We start from the raw sequence: 12557 nt of genomic DNA, 5'->3' as shown, positions 1-12557 counted from the left end.
TAATTCTGCCATTCTTTCTCACCTTTTCTTCTTTAAAATATTTCCCTTTTGATTTCCTCTTCCTAACATTAACATTAATTTTATAATTTCTCCACAATATTTACTTTATCCAAATCAATACTCTAAAATATTTAAGGCGTAAACGAAACGAGTCAAATTAAATTTTAAAAATTTTAAATTTAATTTATTAGAACTTTTTCGAATTTGAACTAAATTTGAATTGTATTAATTTCAATCGCAAGTCAAATATTAATAAATTTAAATTTGATTGGTTTAATAAATGAATTTAGATGAGTTAAACTTTTATCAAGTCTAATTTTTAATAATTTATAAACATTTTAATTTATTTATATTTATAATAAGTTTTAATTTAATATTAATAAATTTAAAATTAAATATTTAAATTTAAATAATTATATATACAAATTAATTTACAAACTTATAAAAAACAGAGATCATAAATTTTAACAGTTCAAATATCAATCTATGCAGAGTTGAACTTTAAAAATTGAAACTTAGCTCATGAAATTTTATGTAAATTTTGAGTTCAGTTTTCTTTTGATATTAAGTTCAATTTGTCTATTCACGAGACTGTTTATAAATTTAAAAACGAGTCAAGTTTATAAATTTTAACAAAAAGTTTATTTAGGCCTCTAATTTTACAGTTGCAAATTAAAAAAAGAAATTATTAGGTTAGGAATCAGGAGTGATTAACCATTGGAAATATTTTTTTATAAAAGTATATATATTTTTTAAAAATGTTTTACAATAAATATTAGGAAATATAAAAAAATATTTTTTAAGAAAATAATTTTCATAAATCAAATGGAGGCTTAAATTCAATATTTAAAGCATTTTGATTTCAATTTGAAGGATCAAATTTAAAATTTTCCGTTCTCAGGTTATCTATATTAAAATAATACATTTAATAATTAAATTTTATTAAACACATAATTGAAAATTAATTATTCCGTTCTTATATAAATATCAATATAATTATATTAAAATATACAATATATTATATATTAATAAATGAATATATATGTGTATGCTTATTATATATAATAATATATATTAAAAAAATAAATTATAATCGTTTTAATATATGTCAACGTGTAATATAATTTCAAATGATATATTATATATCAGATTAAATTGTATTTAGATTAATTTTATTATTTTAATATTTTAATATTTTATTAAATTTATTTTAAATTAATTTAACCTAATTTAAAAGTTAAATTCATACTTTCCATTAATTTAAAATAATAAATCCATTAATTTAATGTTATAATTAAAAAAAACAAATGAATTATTTGAAAAAAATTTGAATGAATATTATGTTAATTTTAATACCGATTGACTGTCTGACAATGACTATGCCTATGCCACCTTTCCTTTTTCCTCGAGAATTCACCACGGTCATGGCTTTATCATGACAATTATGCTATTGCTTATGCTCATGGATCATGATTTTATTTAATTTTTGTTGGTTTTAATTTTTTTCTCTAAATACATAATTTAATCGTTTCCCTCCGTACAACAAAAATTAGTTAACAATTTAATATTTTCATTATTAAAAATTTTAACATTCATATAAAAAATATAATTATTTAATTCCTTGTGAAAATTTTGTATAATTTATAAGAATTTATTTGAATTTTTTATAAAATAATTTATGTTAAAAAATATTTAAAAATTATTATATTCTTTTTCAGAATTTAAAAATTATAAGTTAAACCGAAAATAAAATATAAAAAAATTGAACCAAACTATATACCCTCGTGCATTTCACAATATGAAGTTGGGTGGGGGATGAAACAGAAATGTGAATAGAATTGAGGGGCTTTAATGTAATATAATTTTATTTTATACTAATCTATGCTAATACCCATCATTCTGTCTCGCTTATAGCCCACAAAGTAGCCACGATACGAGAGAATAGATGAGAGACAGCCAATAAAAATTAGAATGCTCGCCTCTCTCTACTCTGTTCCAAGTTCCCACACGCCGTCCCGTTCCGACCTCGATTAGCCGACAAAACTCACAGAGCCAAAGACAATGATAAAAGGAATTCTCTTTCTTTTTAAAATTTACAAAAATTAATAAATATATTTCTAAAAAAAATTACTTATCAAAAGACGAACTCCTCACAAAGAGACACCGTACTCGCCTCACTAATATCACAGCATTCTCTTTCTCCTTTCTCAATTCTCAAATCTCTCTCTCTAGAGTTAGGGGTAGGTTCTCATCTGTAGAATGTGAAAGTGAAACCCTAGTACGGTTTCTGCGAGATCTGTGCTAAATCACAGCATTTTCTTACTGCAAGCTTTTTCTGAATGGGGAATTGCTGCAGATCTCCGGCAGCCGTCGCCAGAGAAGATGTGAAATCCAACTTCTCCGGCCATGATCACGCCAAGAAAGAAGCCGGAGCTGCTAAGAAGGCGCCGATAACTGTACTCACTGATGTTGCCAAAGAGAATATCGAAGAGAAGTACCTTGTCGATCGTGAATTAGGCCGTGGCGAGTTTGGAGTTACTTATCTTTGTATTGACCGTGATAGCAGAGAGTTACTTGCCTGTAAGAGTATCTCCAAGCGGAAACTGAGGACTGCGGTGGATATTGATGATGTAAGGCGCGAAGTGGCGATAATGAAGCACTTGCCTAAGAATTCTAGCATTGTAAGCTTGAAGGAGGCCTGCGAGGATGACAATGCGGTGCATTTGGTGATGGAGTTGTGCGAGGGAGGAGAGTTGTTTGATCGGATTGTGGCCAGAGGGCATTATACGGAGAGAGCAGCTGCGGCTGTCACACGAACGATTGTGGAGGTCGTGCAGCTGTGCCACAAGCATGGAGTAATCCATAGGGACTTGAAGCCTGAGAACTTTCTGTTTGCAAATAAGAAGGAGAACTCGCCTTTGAAGGCCATTGATTTTGGCTTGTCGATATTTTTCAAGCCAGGTGAGAACTCGAACTTTAAGGTTTTAGTTTCGGATACTATTAGTGAGGATGACTTGATTAGAAAATAATCTCTTGTCAATGTGCACGCTTCCCTGCCCTCCTTGTGAAATAGTGGATGGAATTCCTTTCCAATGAAATGCTGCCATGTAAAACTTTTGTGAGCATTGCACTGAGATATCTGCAAAATTTTTAGATAATTTGGGGAATGGTAGTGCAGGGAGATAAATTATTGATTGAAGACTGCAATGTGCTACGAATACACAGTGTATCAGTTGAAACCAGGATAATTGAGATGAATTATTTGAAACTCCATGCAGTTATGCCATCATTTGTGTCATTGGAATAAATAAGACCGATATATTGTATTATTGTTATCTTTTGCAGTGCAGAATGTTGTGTTCCCTACAGATTGCAAAGTATATTTTTAATGAACTGTAGAGAAAGCCCTTATCTGCACAAAGGTGAAATAACAACTTCAAACTATCCAAAGAAAAAGCTTGGCCCAAGTTTGAAAACGTCCAGGAATTTGGGAACCCAACCAAGCATGCATAGTTTAATATTTATGTGACCTTGCATGAAAGATATGCATTCGACTTTCCATCAATTAATACACTGATACATGACATTTAACTTTCTGTTTCGATTTGAAATATTTCACTACACTAGGCATAGATATATTACTCTTTACTCTCTAGTTCCATCAAATATCCCAATTGTAATTACTGTTATGTTGCAATTCTCTGTCTATCTTGTCTGATTTTAAAGTGTTCAAGTCCAAATGATTGAATTCTCCTGTGAAAAACCAAGTTAACAGTTCAGTGTCAGATTAGTCTAGCTTGGCAATGGCAAGCGTAACTTAAAATGTTGTCAAAATTTGTTACCATAGTGATTCAGGACATCAAGCTCATGATGGCAAAGCTCAAAAGTGCTTTATGCCAGATAGTGTACATGTAAAAGATTCGCCACATGCCAGTGGAAAGGTGGGTCGTGTCCTTTAGGTTCTAGATATGACTTGGTTCTTTTCTCACTTATACAGGCATTTTTTTTTTGTCGAAGCAAGTGGCTTCCAAAAATAAGTTATTTTGTCAATAAAATGTGAAGCAGTGGTCATGTGGCCTAAACATGCGTAATTGCTTATAATTTTTCTTTTACTTAATATTTTATGCTGATGAAATCTACTGTGACTTTTTAAATATTCTAGGTGAGAGGTTCTCTGAAATTGTTGGAAGTCCATATTACATGGCTCCAGAGGTGCTCAAACGGAACTATGGGCCGGAAATTGACATATGGAGTGCAGGGGTCATTCTTTACATTCTGTTGTGTGGAGTTCCCCCATTCTGGGCTGGTGATTATATTATTTACTCTCTCTCTCTCTCTCTCTCTCTCTCTCTGCATGTGTGCGGAGGGTGCTGCGATGTGTAGTTGCACCATCTGTTGCCTGATATCTTTCTTATTCGCCTATTGTTGACATTGTCACTGCTATTATTCGTTCTTGTCTTTAGTTTTATTTTGTATTTTTCCTTAAAATGTTAAATTGTTCACTTTAGCTATATGCACTTTCTAATACAGAGTCTGAGCAAGGAGTTGCACAGGCCATTCTTCGAGGGATTATAGACTTCAAACGAGATCCGTGGCCAAACATTTCTGAGAGTGCCAAGAGTCTAGTCAAGCAGATGTTGGAGCCAGACCCAAAGCTTCGACTGACTGCAAAGCAAGTGCTAGGTATTTACATATCTTTGATGTTGCTTGGTATCACGATAAAATTAATTTCATTTCCTTTTGCAAGTTAGAAAATTTGGCAGTTGTGTTTTATTTTTGTCCCTTCTGCTTTTAAGCATATCTTTTGGCCTGATTGAGATGCTACTTTGTGATATAGTTGCATGACATTTCTGAAGATTCTGGGTCTTGATTTAAGTCTTGCAAGTATCCTTTCTATGCTTTTCTTTTTCTTGTTGGTTTAAGATTTTTATATCTGTCTTTCATTTAATAACTAGCTGTTCTTATTCTACAAAACTATAATTACCAATCTATGAAGACTATGAAAATAAATAAACAAGGAAACTAAAAAGGGAAAAATTTTCCCACGAGGAAAGTTACCTTTAGCTGCAACTGCATGGTGATCTGGCTAAAATGATTTGAAGATATAAAGCATGCATGGTGCATTGTAGGAAAAATGTAGACAGTAATGCTACCCAAATATTTCTAACCTTTACCTTGTTTTGTATGCTTCACATGTACGCTACTATAAAAGGTTCATGTCAGTGCAGTGATTTTTTTAAGAGTGGACTATGCAATTTATATATATATATTTCTTTATTGAACTACTATTACGAGGTTCATGCCAATGTAGTGTTTTCTTCTAAAGAATCTGCTATAAGATATTTATGTATATGCTGAACTACTTCTCTCTTGCTTTCATTACACGTAATGAAACATGGTTTAGTAATATTATTGTAGTGATTTTTTTGAATAGCTGCTTTTTAGAACTGTTAGAGTTTGAAATTGTACCATTATTCTATGTTTAAATTCAGAATTTCTCTCTCTCTCTCTCTTTATATTTCAGTCCCATTTTGTCAATTTTCACCAATATGTTCGCTATATTTTTTAAGTTGCTCAATACTGGATACTTTTTTTTTTCTTAAGTGGGAAAATCTTCAATTAAATTCTCCTGAAAGACATGTAACCAAAATTTTGAATATGATGCGGATAATACAAACTTACAGAAGAATATGGGGTGGGAAAAATCTACTGTGTATTTAATTATGATGCAACTACAGCTTAGCTTAGATAAGATCGTTCAATGAATAGATCTGACTTGAAGTGCTTACTCAATGGCAAGTATGTTAATTGAATTAGGGGTCATGAATTTGACAACTTCTGAACTTTGCATGAATAAATTTTATTTCACGCTTTGTATTGGTGTTTAATTATCTCCAGTAGCTTGACTCATGTTATGAGTTGTGTTCCTATGCTGAGTTACCACTGAGATAGCAGATTAACATGGTGAAGGAGGCCATATATGATTAACCTATTTGACTAGCAATTGATTGATGCAAACCTTTAAGATGTTGTAATTGTACTAATTGAAGGTAGGAAAGGGGATCAGAGGGTTAAGTTTACTCAAATATGCCTCACTCAATAGTTGGAACTCCATTTACTTTGTCCAACCATGTTATTACGCAAATTTAATGCTAATATATTTCTATTCAATTTTTGAAGAAAAAGAAAATGAGGAAGAAAAAGAGAACAAATTCTTTTAATAGAAATCTTGAAATATGAAGTTCTAACAGAAGTGATTTTTTTGTAGTAAAATAAATGTTCTCTCTCAAGTTCCAATCTCATGTTATTTTCTTTCATGTTCTTATTTGAATAAATAATCTTTGAGCATTGAACTTGCTGGAAGCTAGCTGAGTTTGCCAATGAATCGAACAAGTGTGAGATAAGTAGAGAATGGTGAATTAAGAAGCAAATTAGATGATTAAACAAGAATAGTTGAATCCTAAGGGAGAATTTTCAAAAGCATAGACAAAGAAAAACAGTACATGGGACTTGTGGACACCTAAAGTTCTCTTTGGTTGCTTTTTAGGAATGCTAAATTGTCGATTGCTATGTAAGCAATCAATATAATTTGACTCAAGAAAATAGACCTGAAGACATTTAATCCCTTGAATATTAGGGGTGTGCATCAATTTATTTGGTTCAATTAAGCCTTTTCTTGTTTTGGTTATTTTAGCTGTTTTTTAGTCTGTTCGGTTATGCCTTTCGGTAAAACATAATTTTTGTAATTTTATTAATGGGATATCTCTTCTTAATAGTAAAAGAAATATTTTAATTTTTCCTAATTAGAATTTTAAATAGGAATTGATGTTGTTCTTGATGTCAATGTTGTTACGGATCTATAGTATAAATAGGAATTGATGTTGTTCTTGATGTCAATGTCGTTACGGATCTATAGTATTGGTTGGGTGTATGGCAAATAGTCTGATGGCTAAGTTAGCAATGGCCTCTAATGAGAAAATAAGAAAATGGAGTAATGAACCAAGATCGAGAACATACCGGAAGGCCCCAATTTATGGAGCCAGTTGTGGGATCTTGTTAGGAGTAGCATCTACTTGCTATGAGTCTGATTGAAGTAGGAGTTGTAAGTAGGACAAGACTTGGACTCCTACTGATAGTAAGAGTCATGGTGGGACTCTAACTCTTCCTTTATCGAAACCCTAGCATACTCTGAAACTCGTGTTTTGTAACTAATGACCATTGTTGTTAGAATCTTACAATTCTCTTTTCAAATCTATTTTTCAACAATTCAATTCGAATATATAAGATGAATTTTAAATCTACCTGGATCTTACGATTTTTTATTCGATTCTACATCCTAGTGATTCAAATCTATAGGGTACATTAATTGTGACTAAATTAAAACATTGATAATGAATCAGGCGAATCAATATGAATCAATTGAATTCTCACCCGATTCAATTAATTATTTATAAAGAGTTTGTTAAATCTTATATTTTCAAAATTTAAGATTTTATTAATTTCTGCTATAAAAAGTATGTATAAAACATTTTCTTAACTATTTTTCTTCCTCCAACTATTTTTTTTCTTTTTTTCCTTTTTGGTTAATTTACTTAGCTACTTAGCTAATTATAGTTGTCAAGTTATGAAAATTTACATTAATGATTTCCTAATCTGCTATCATTTTTTACTATTTAATTATTTGATCAAATTTAAATGAGAGTTTTAGTATATGTACAATTATAACTATCATCTACAATTCCAAAGTTCATAACTAAGAGTACATTGTGGGATTCAACAATATAAAACCATGTAACTAATATATAAATATTATTCTATTATGAAGAATATTTCTAATTTGATAAATGATAATTCTATATTTATCAAAATTTGTCAGTATGATATATTTTTTACTTATTTTTAAAATATATATTATTTTTAATTGATTTTTAAAATTTTTAGCGAATCTTACAATTGGATTTGATTCGATTCTCGATTCATGAAATGAAGATTTCTATCCTTGATTCAAATCTTGAGTTGAAAACTATAATAATGACACATAACCCAAAACATCTGAATGAAAATCCATCATAGATGGAAACAAAATCGGGGAGGTTGAGACGGGGGACCTTTCAGCTTTCAAGTCTTGGGTGGGCTTCATTTAGGTTTCAAGGTTTCAAATGTCCGTTCCTATCTAGGTAATACGAGTAGAGAGTATATCGAAATGTTGACTATGTTTCTACTTTGACTAGGCATCATTATAATTTATGTATTCTTGTTGTTAAGAAATCACTCAACTTAAAAGCTCAAATTTGTTAGTGAAAGTCACAAGAATAGATTTATTTCTCAAACACACTCTTGGACACAAATGGGTACTGCGTTTGAAGTGTGAACAAGTACAAACTCGCTTTACCTTGTGCTGAAATGTTAGATTAACATATAAGGGCAGCTAGGATTTGATTTTTGTGCCTTTTTGATCTAAGAGGCTCGGATATCGTGTCAAGAAACCATTTAACCAAAAATCTCAGGTTTGTAGGTGAGAGCTACAAGAATAATGTCATAGCTCTAATGTACTAGGAATACGTGATATTGTCTTAGGCTAAATCATTACATAAGAGAACTCTTTATAATAGCAATCTAAGCAACTTCGTAACTTCCAAGTCCTTTCCTAATATTGCTTGACCTTATTATGTCTCTCATAAGATTTCAATTTGTGGTTCACATTAAAATTACTAGCTGGAAAATTAAAAGCGACTGAAGGTATAAAACATTGTGCCACAAGCCAAGCTAGTTTACCTACTAAGCTCGTTCCTTTTCATGGTGGTATCAGCATGTTGATTATCATTTGAGCGTGTATTATTGAAATATAGGTTATATATGATAGGCAATGCAGATTGGGCTAAGTTGTTACAGTTGATACCAAAATTGCCTTGGGGGTGCTGCTGTGTGGATATGAGGAAATTGCATTTATTAGATCTCTCATCCGATTATGGGGGCTTTGGCATTTTGGAAATTTATTTAGGACCTAATATTCTAAGTCACCCTCTCATGAGCAACACTGGGAGGGGGCCAAGCAGACTGTTGTACTCATGGGTTAAGGCCAAACCATTACACCCTCACATATGATATACTAATATAAGCAGGATGCCTATACCTATAACCTTTCCACAACCCCAAAACTACCATTTTTGGATCAACTATATTTGAGATCTTTATAATATAAACAACATGTAGATAAGAAATAATACAAGGTTGCCTATATATATACTAAAATATCTTAATTTTACAAACTGGGTATGATGTCAAAAGATAAGAGCAGGAAAAGGTTCATTTATTTAAAAATACCATACTAGTTCATAATTATACCTTCTAAGCTTGTAATTCAATGTTTTTTCTTGTGCTTCAATATTGAGTATGTGTGTGTGTTCACAGGTTTGAGGGCCTTTTCAGTTTACCCAGTCCAACCCAATTAAAAGCCAGGCTTAGGCAGGGAGTTCTGACCCTGGTATATTGAGGCTTGCCTCAAAGGTGGCCCAAAGCATGGAATTTGCGTAGGGTCCCATCTTGGGACACCTGATTAATAAGATGTAAATTTCTTTACGTTTTTATTGTATTGGGCTGGATTCAGTAAGGAATTAATAGTCTGGCTGCATGTGGGCTGAGGTTAAAAAAGAAAAGGTAGTTCTGGCTTGCCTTTTGAATGGGTTTTGTGTTGGGTTAAAACGGATGTGAAGTTGAAAATATATCAAATTCCATGATTTCCTAATTGTTGCATTAGAATTTGCATGATAGACGTGAATGTTTCACCATTTGTTCTTCTCCTTTTACAGAGCACCCATGGCTCCAAAATGCTAAAAAGGCTCCAAATGTTCCTCTTGGTGATGTTGTCAAGTCAAGACTTAAACAATTCTCAATGATGAACAGATTCAAAAGAAAAGCTCTAAGGGTTGGTTTTCCCGCCAAAATTTTCATCTCTGTTTCTATCTTCTTCTTCTTCTTCTTTTTTTTCCTTTTTCTTTTTTTTTTTTTCTGTCGCATTCAGAAAATAAGTAGTTGGTACTTTCATTCAGGTTATTGCTGATTTCTTGTCCATCGAAGAAGTTGAAGACATCAAAGAGATGTTCAGGAAGATGGACACTGATAATGATGGTATTGTCTCAATTGAAGGATTGAAAGCTGGACTCCGTAATTTTAACTCCCAGCTCGCAGAGTCTGAAGTTCAAATGCTTATTGAAGCAGTGAGTATACTTTCTTTATGTTTTCTCTGTCATCAACAATACCTCTAGCTGGATTGCAACAAGTACATCTTAAGCCCTTGTTTCCCCATTGCTCATGTTTGTGCATAAAAAAAGGGAGTTGCATCTGAAACATTGGAAATTAGCAATCTATATGTGGCATGACTGCTGGAATCTTAAACCATCTGACTAGGTAAATCCTTCGTTGGTTAGTAGTTCTAGAAGTACTTAATGCTTTTAGGCTGCTCTGAAAATGCTGATTTTGACCCTAAAGAGAGAACCTTGTGGCTTGAGAAGCTTATCTCAAGCATGTGGCAGCTGGAACCTCACGCAAAATATGCTTGGCTTGAATGTAATCGCTTAGTTTAAGTCTCCAGCATATTTAGTTATCTGGAATCAATATACAATTAACCATTCACACGTACACACTCTGTTTGCAATTATATTATGGCTTCCTTGTTTACTCTTTCTTACTGTAATTCATCATGTGGATACTCTTGAAGAAAGAATTTCATGCTGCCATTTCCTCCCTCCCCATTATGAGGATTACATCTGTTCTCTTTCCGATATTAATATCTGTTCTACGCTTCTCCCATATAGACTGTGGTCTCTTCCACTTCATCATAGAGCATATTTGTTGTCATCTTTCTTCTCTGCCACCCTTATCATTTCCACTTCATTCATTCTCCATATCCAGCAACATATTCGATTCAAATGCCATAGGTGGTGCTATGGTCTCAGTTCTGTTTACCACTTGTATGTGATTGTGTTGAATGGGTTTGAGGGTAAGTATTCCTGTCATGAACTCAAGTTGAATCAATAGTAGATATTTTTAATTAGAAGATTGAGTTTTATTCCTGATTTCAGACTTTCTAATAAATTAGACAGCAACAACAAAATTTAGATGGCAATAACAAATATACTGAATATGCAAACTCACTAATGTGCTTGCAAGTTATTAAGGCTGCGCCATATTAAGTTGTAAAGAGAAGGTAATGAGGTGGGAGGGAAGTGGTTTGTTTATTTTTCTTTTCCTTGGGGAGTGGGGGTTGGGGTGGGGGAGATGGGGGAGGAAATTAAACTTGGTTTGTTTTTTGGGAAAAAAGAAAGAAAAAGAATGATAAGAAAATTAGCAAGCTTCTATCACATGGTTTCTGTAAGCCAAATATTACAGAGAACTAATAATGGTAAACAATGCAAATTATTTGAAGCCTTCAAGTATTATATTTTAAACATCCAGGTCGAAACTGAAGTCTTGAGAGAAATGTGGGGTGATTTGTGGAATTAACCTATAAACATCATTACAATGAAAGGTGTCTCTACAAATCTGCTTAATCTGTCTGACTTGAAAAGATTATAACAAATAATCTTGTGACATAAACTTTCTTGAAAAGAATGGAAGAAATAATTTTTATAAAGTAGTTTCTTTTGTTTTTACATTCAAATTGTTTGACAACAGGTAGATACTAATGGGAAAGGTACGCTAGATTATGGGGAATTTGTTGCTGTTTCCCTTCATCTGCAAAGGATGGCCAATGATGAGCATCTTCGCAAGGCATTTTCCTACTTTGACAAGGATGGCAATGGTTATATCGAACCAGATGAACTCCGGGATGCCTTGATGGAAGACGGTGCAGATGATTGTTCAAATGTAGCAAATGACATCTTCCAAGAAGTGGACACAGACAAGGTGAAGAGCCAATATTTCATCATCATTACTTTGGCCATTTTTATGCAGCACATTGAAATCTGACATGCTACTCTCCAATGAATGCAGGATGGGAAAATCAGCTACGATGAATTTGTTGCTATGATGAAAACTGGAACAGATTGGAGGAAGGCTTCCCGTCATTATTCCAGAGGAAGATTTAACAGTCTAAGTATGAAATTGATGAAGGATGGTTCACTAAACTTGGGGAATGAGTGACATATATACACACAAGGTATCAGTTTAATTAAATCCATGAAAAGGAAGTATTTCATCATTGTTCATCTTAGATTCGCTTTCTTCTGTGATTATTTGGTGGGGCTATCTTGATTAAGCGGGGCCCTTTTCTTGGGAGCTTAGGAATATTATGGAGGCTGATTACATCTCTCTCTCCCTCTCTCTCTCTCTCTCTCTCTCTCTCTCTCTCCCACTGGAAATGTTGACGTGTAAAAATAGTGCCTTTGTAGCCTTGGTTCAAGATGTATGATTCTGCCCTTTTTTTCCTTCTTTTGATAATTTTCCTGTTGACGCGAGACATGGGAATGTGAGTTTTGAACTCCATAGGGCTGTAGTATATTCTCGTCAAAGAAAGAGTTAATGCGATGATATAATCTGCTGTTTGTGTTTGGGAATTT

General features: G+C 32.8%; 1 protein-coding gene across 1 annotated transcript; it reads left to right on the top strand.

The window, feature by feature from the left end:
• The first annotated feature begins 2002 nt into the window (after window positions 1–2002).
• Window positions 2003–12557, top strand: LOC110621015 (calcium-dependent protein kinase 13). The gene is made up of 7 exons (XM_021765008.2): window positions 2003–2961; window positions 4163–4306; window positions 4531–4683; window positions 9810–9925; window positions 10050–10217; window positions 11674–11904; window positions 11992–12557. The coding sequence occupies exons 1-7, from the start codon at window positions 2340–2342 to the stop codon at window positions 12139–12141; spliced, it is 1584 nt and encodes a 527-aa protein (XP_021620700.1). The 5' UTR covers window positions 2003–2339; the 3' UTR covers window positions 12142–12557.

The sequence above is a fragment of the Manihot esculenta genome, chromosome 8 (assembly GCF_001659605.2).
Source record: "Manihot esculenta cultivar AM560-2 chromosome 8, M.esculenta_v8, whole genome shotgun sequence".
Classification (NCBI taxonomy): domain Eukaryota; kingdom Viridiplantae; phylum Streptophyta; class Magnoliopsida; order Malpighiales; family Euphorbiaceae; genus Manihot; species Manihot esculenta.
Note: the sequence above shows the minus strand (reverse complement) of the source record. Positions and strands in the feature narration are given on the sequence as shown.

Coding starts and splice junctions, on each gene's coding strand:
- LOC110621015 (XM_021765008.2), top strand. CDS start 2,340: ATGGGGAATTGCTGCAGATCTCCGGCAGCCGTCGCCAGAGAAGATGTG. Junction 4,307..4,530: donor AGTTCCCCCATTCTGGGCTG/GTGATTATATTA, acceptor TTTCTAATACAG/AGTCTGAGCAAGGAGTTGCA. Junction 4,684..9,809: donor GACTGCAAAGCAAGTGCTAG/GTATTTACATAT, acceptor CTCCTTTTACAG/AGCACCCATGGCTCCAAAAT.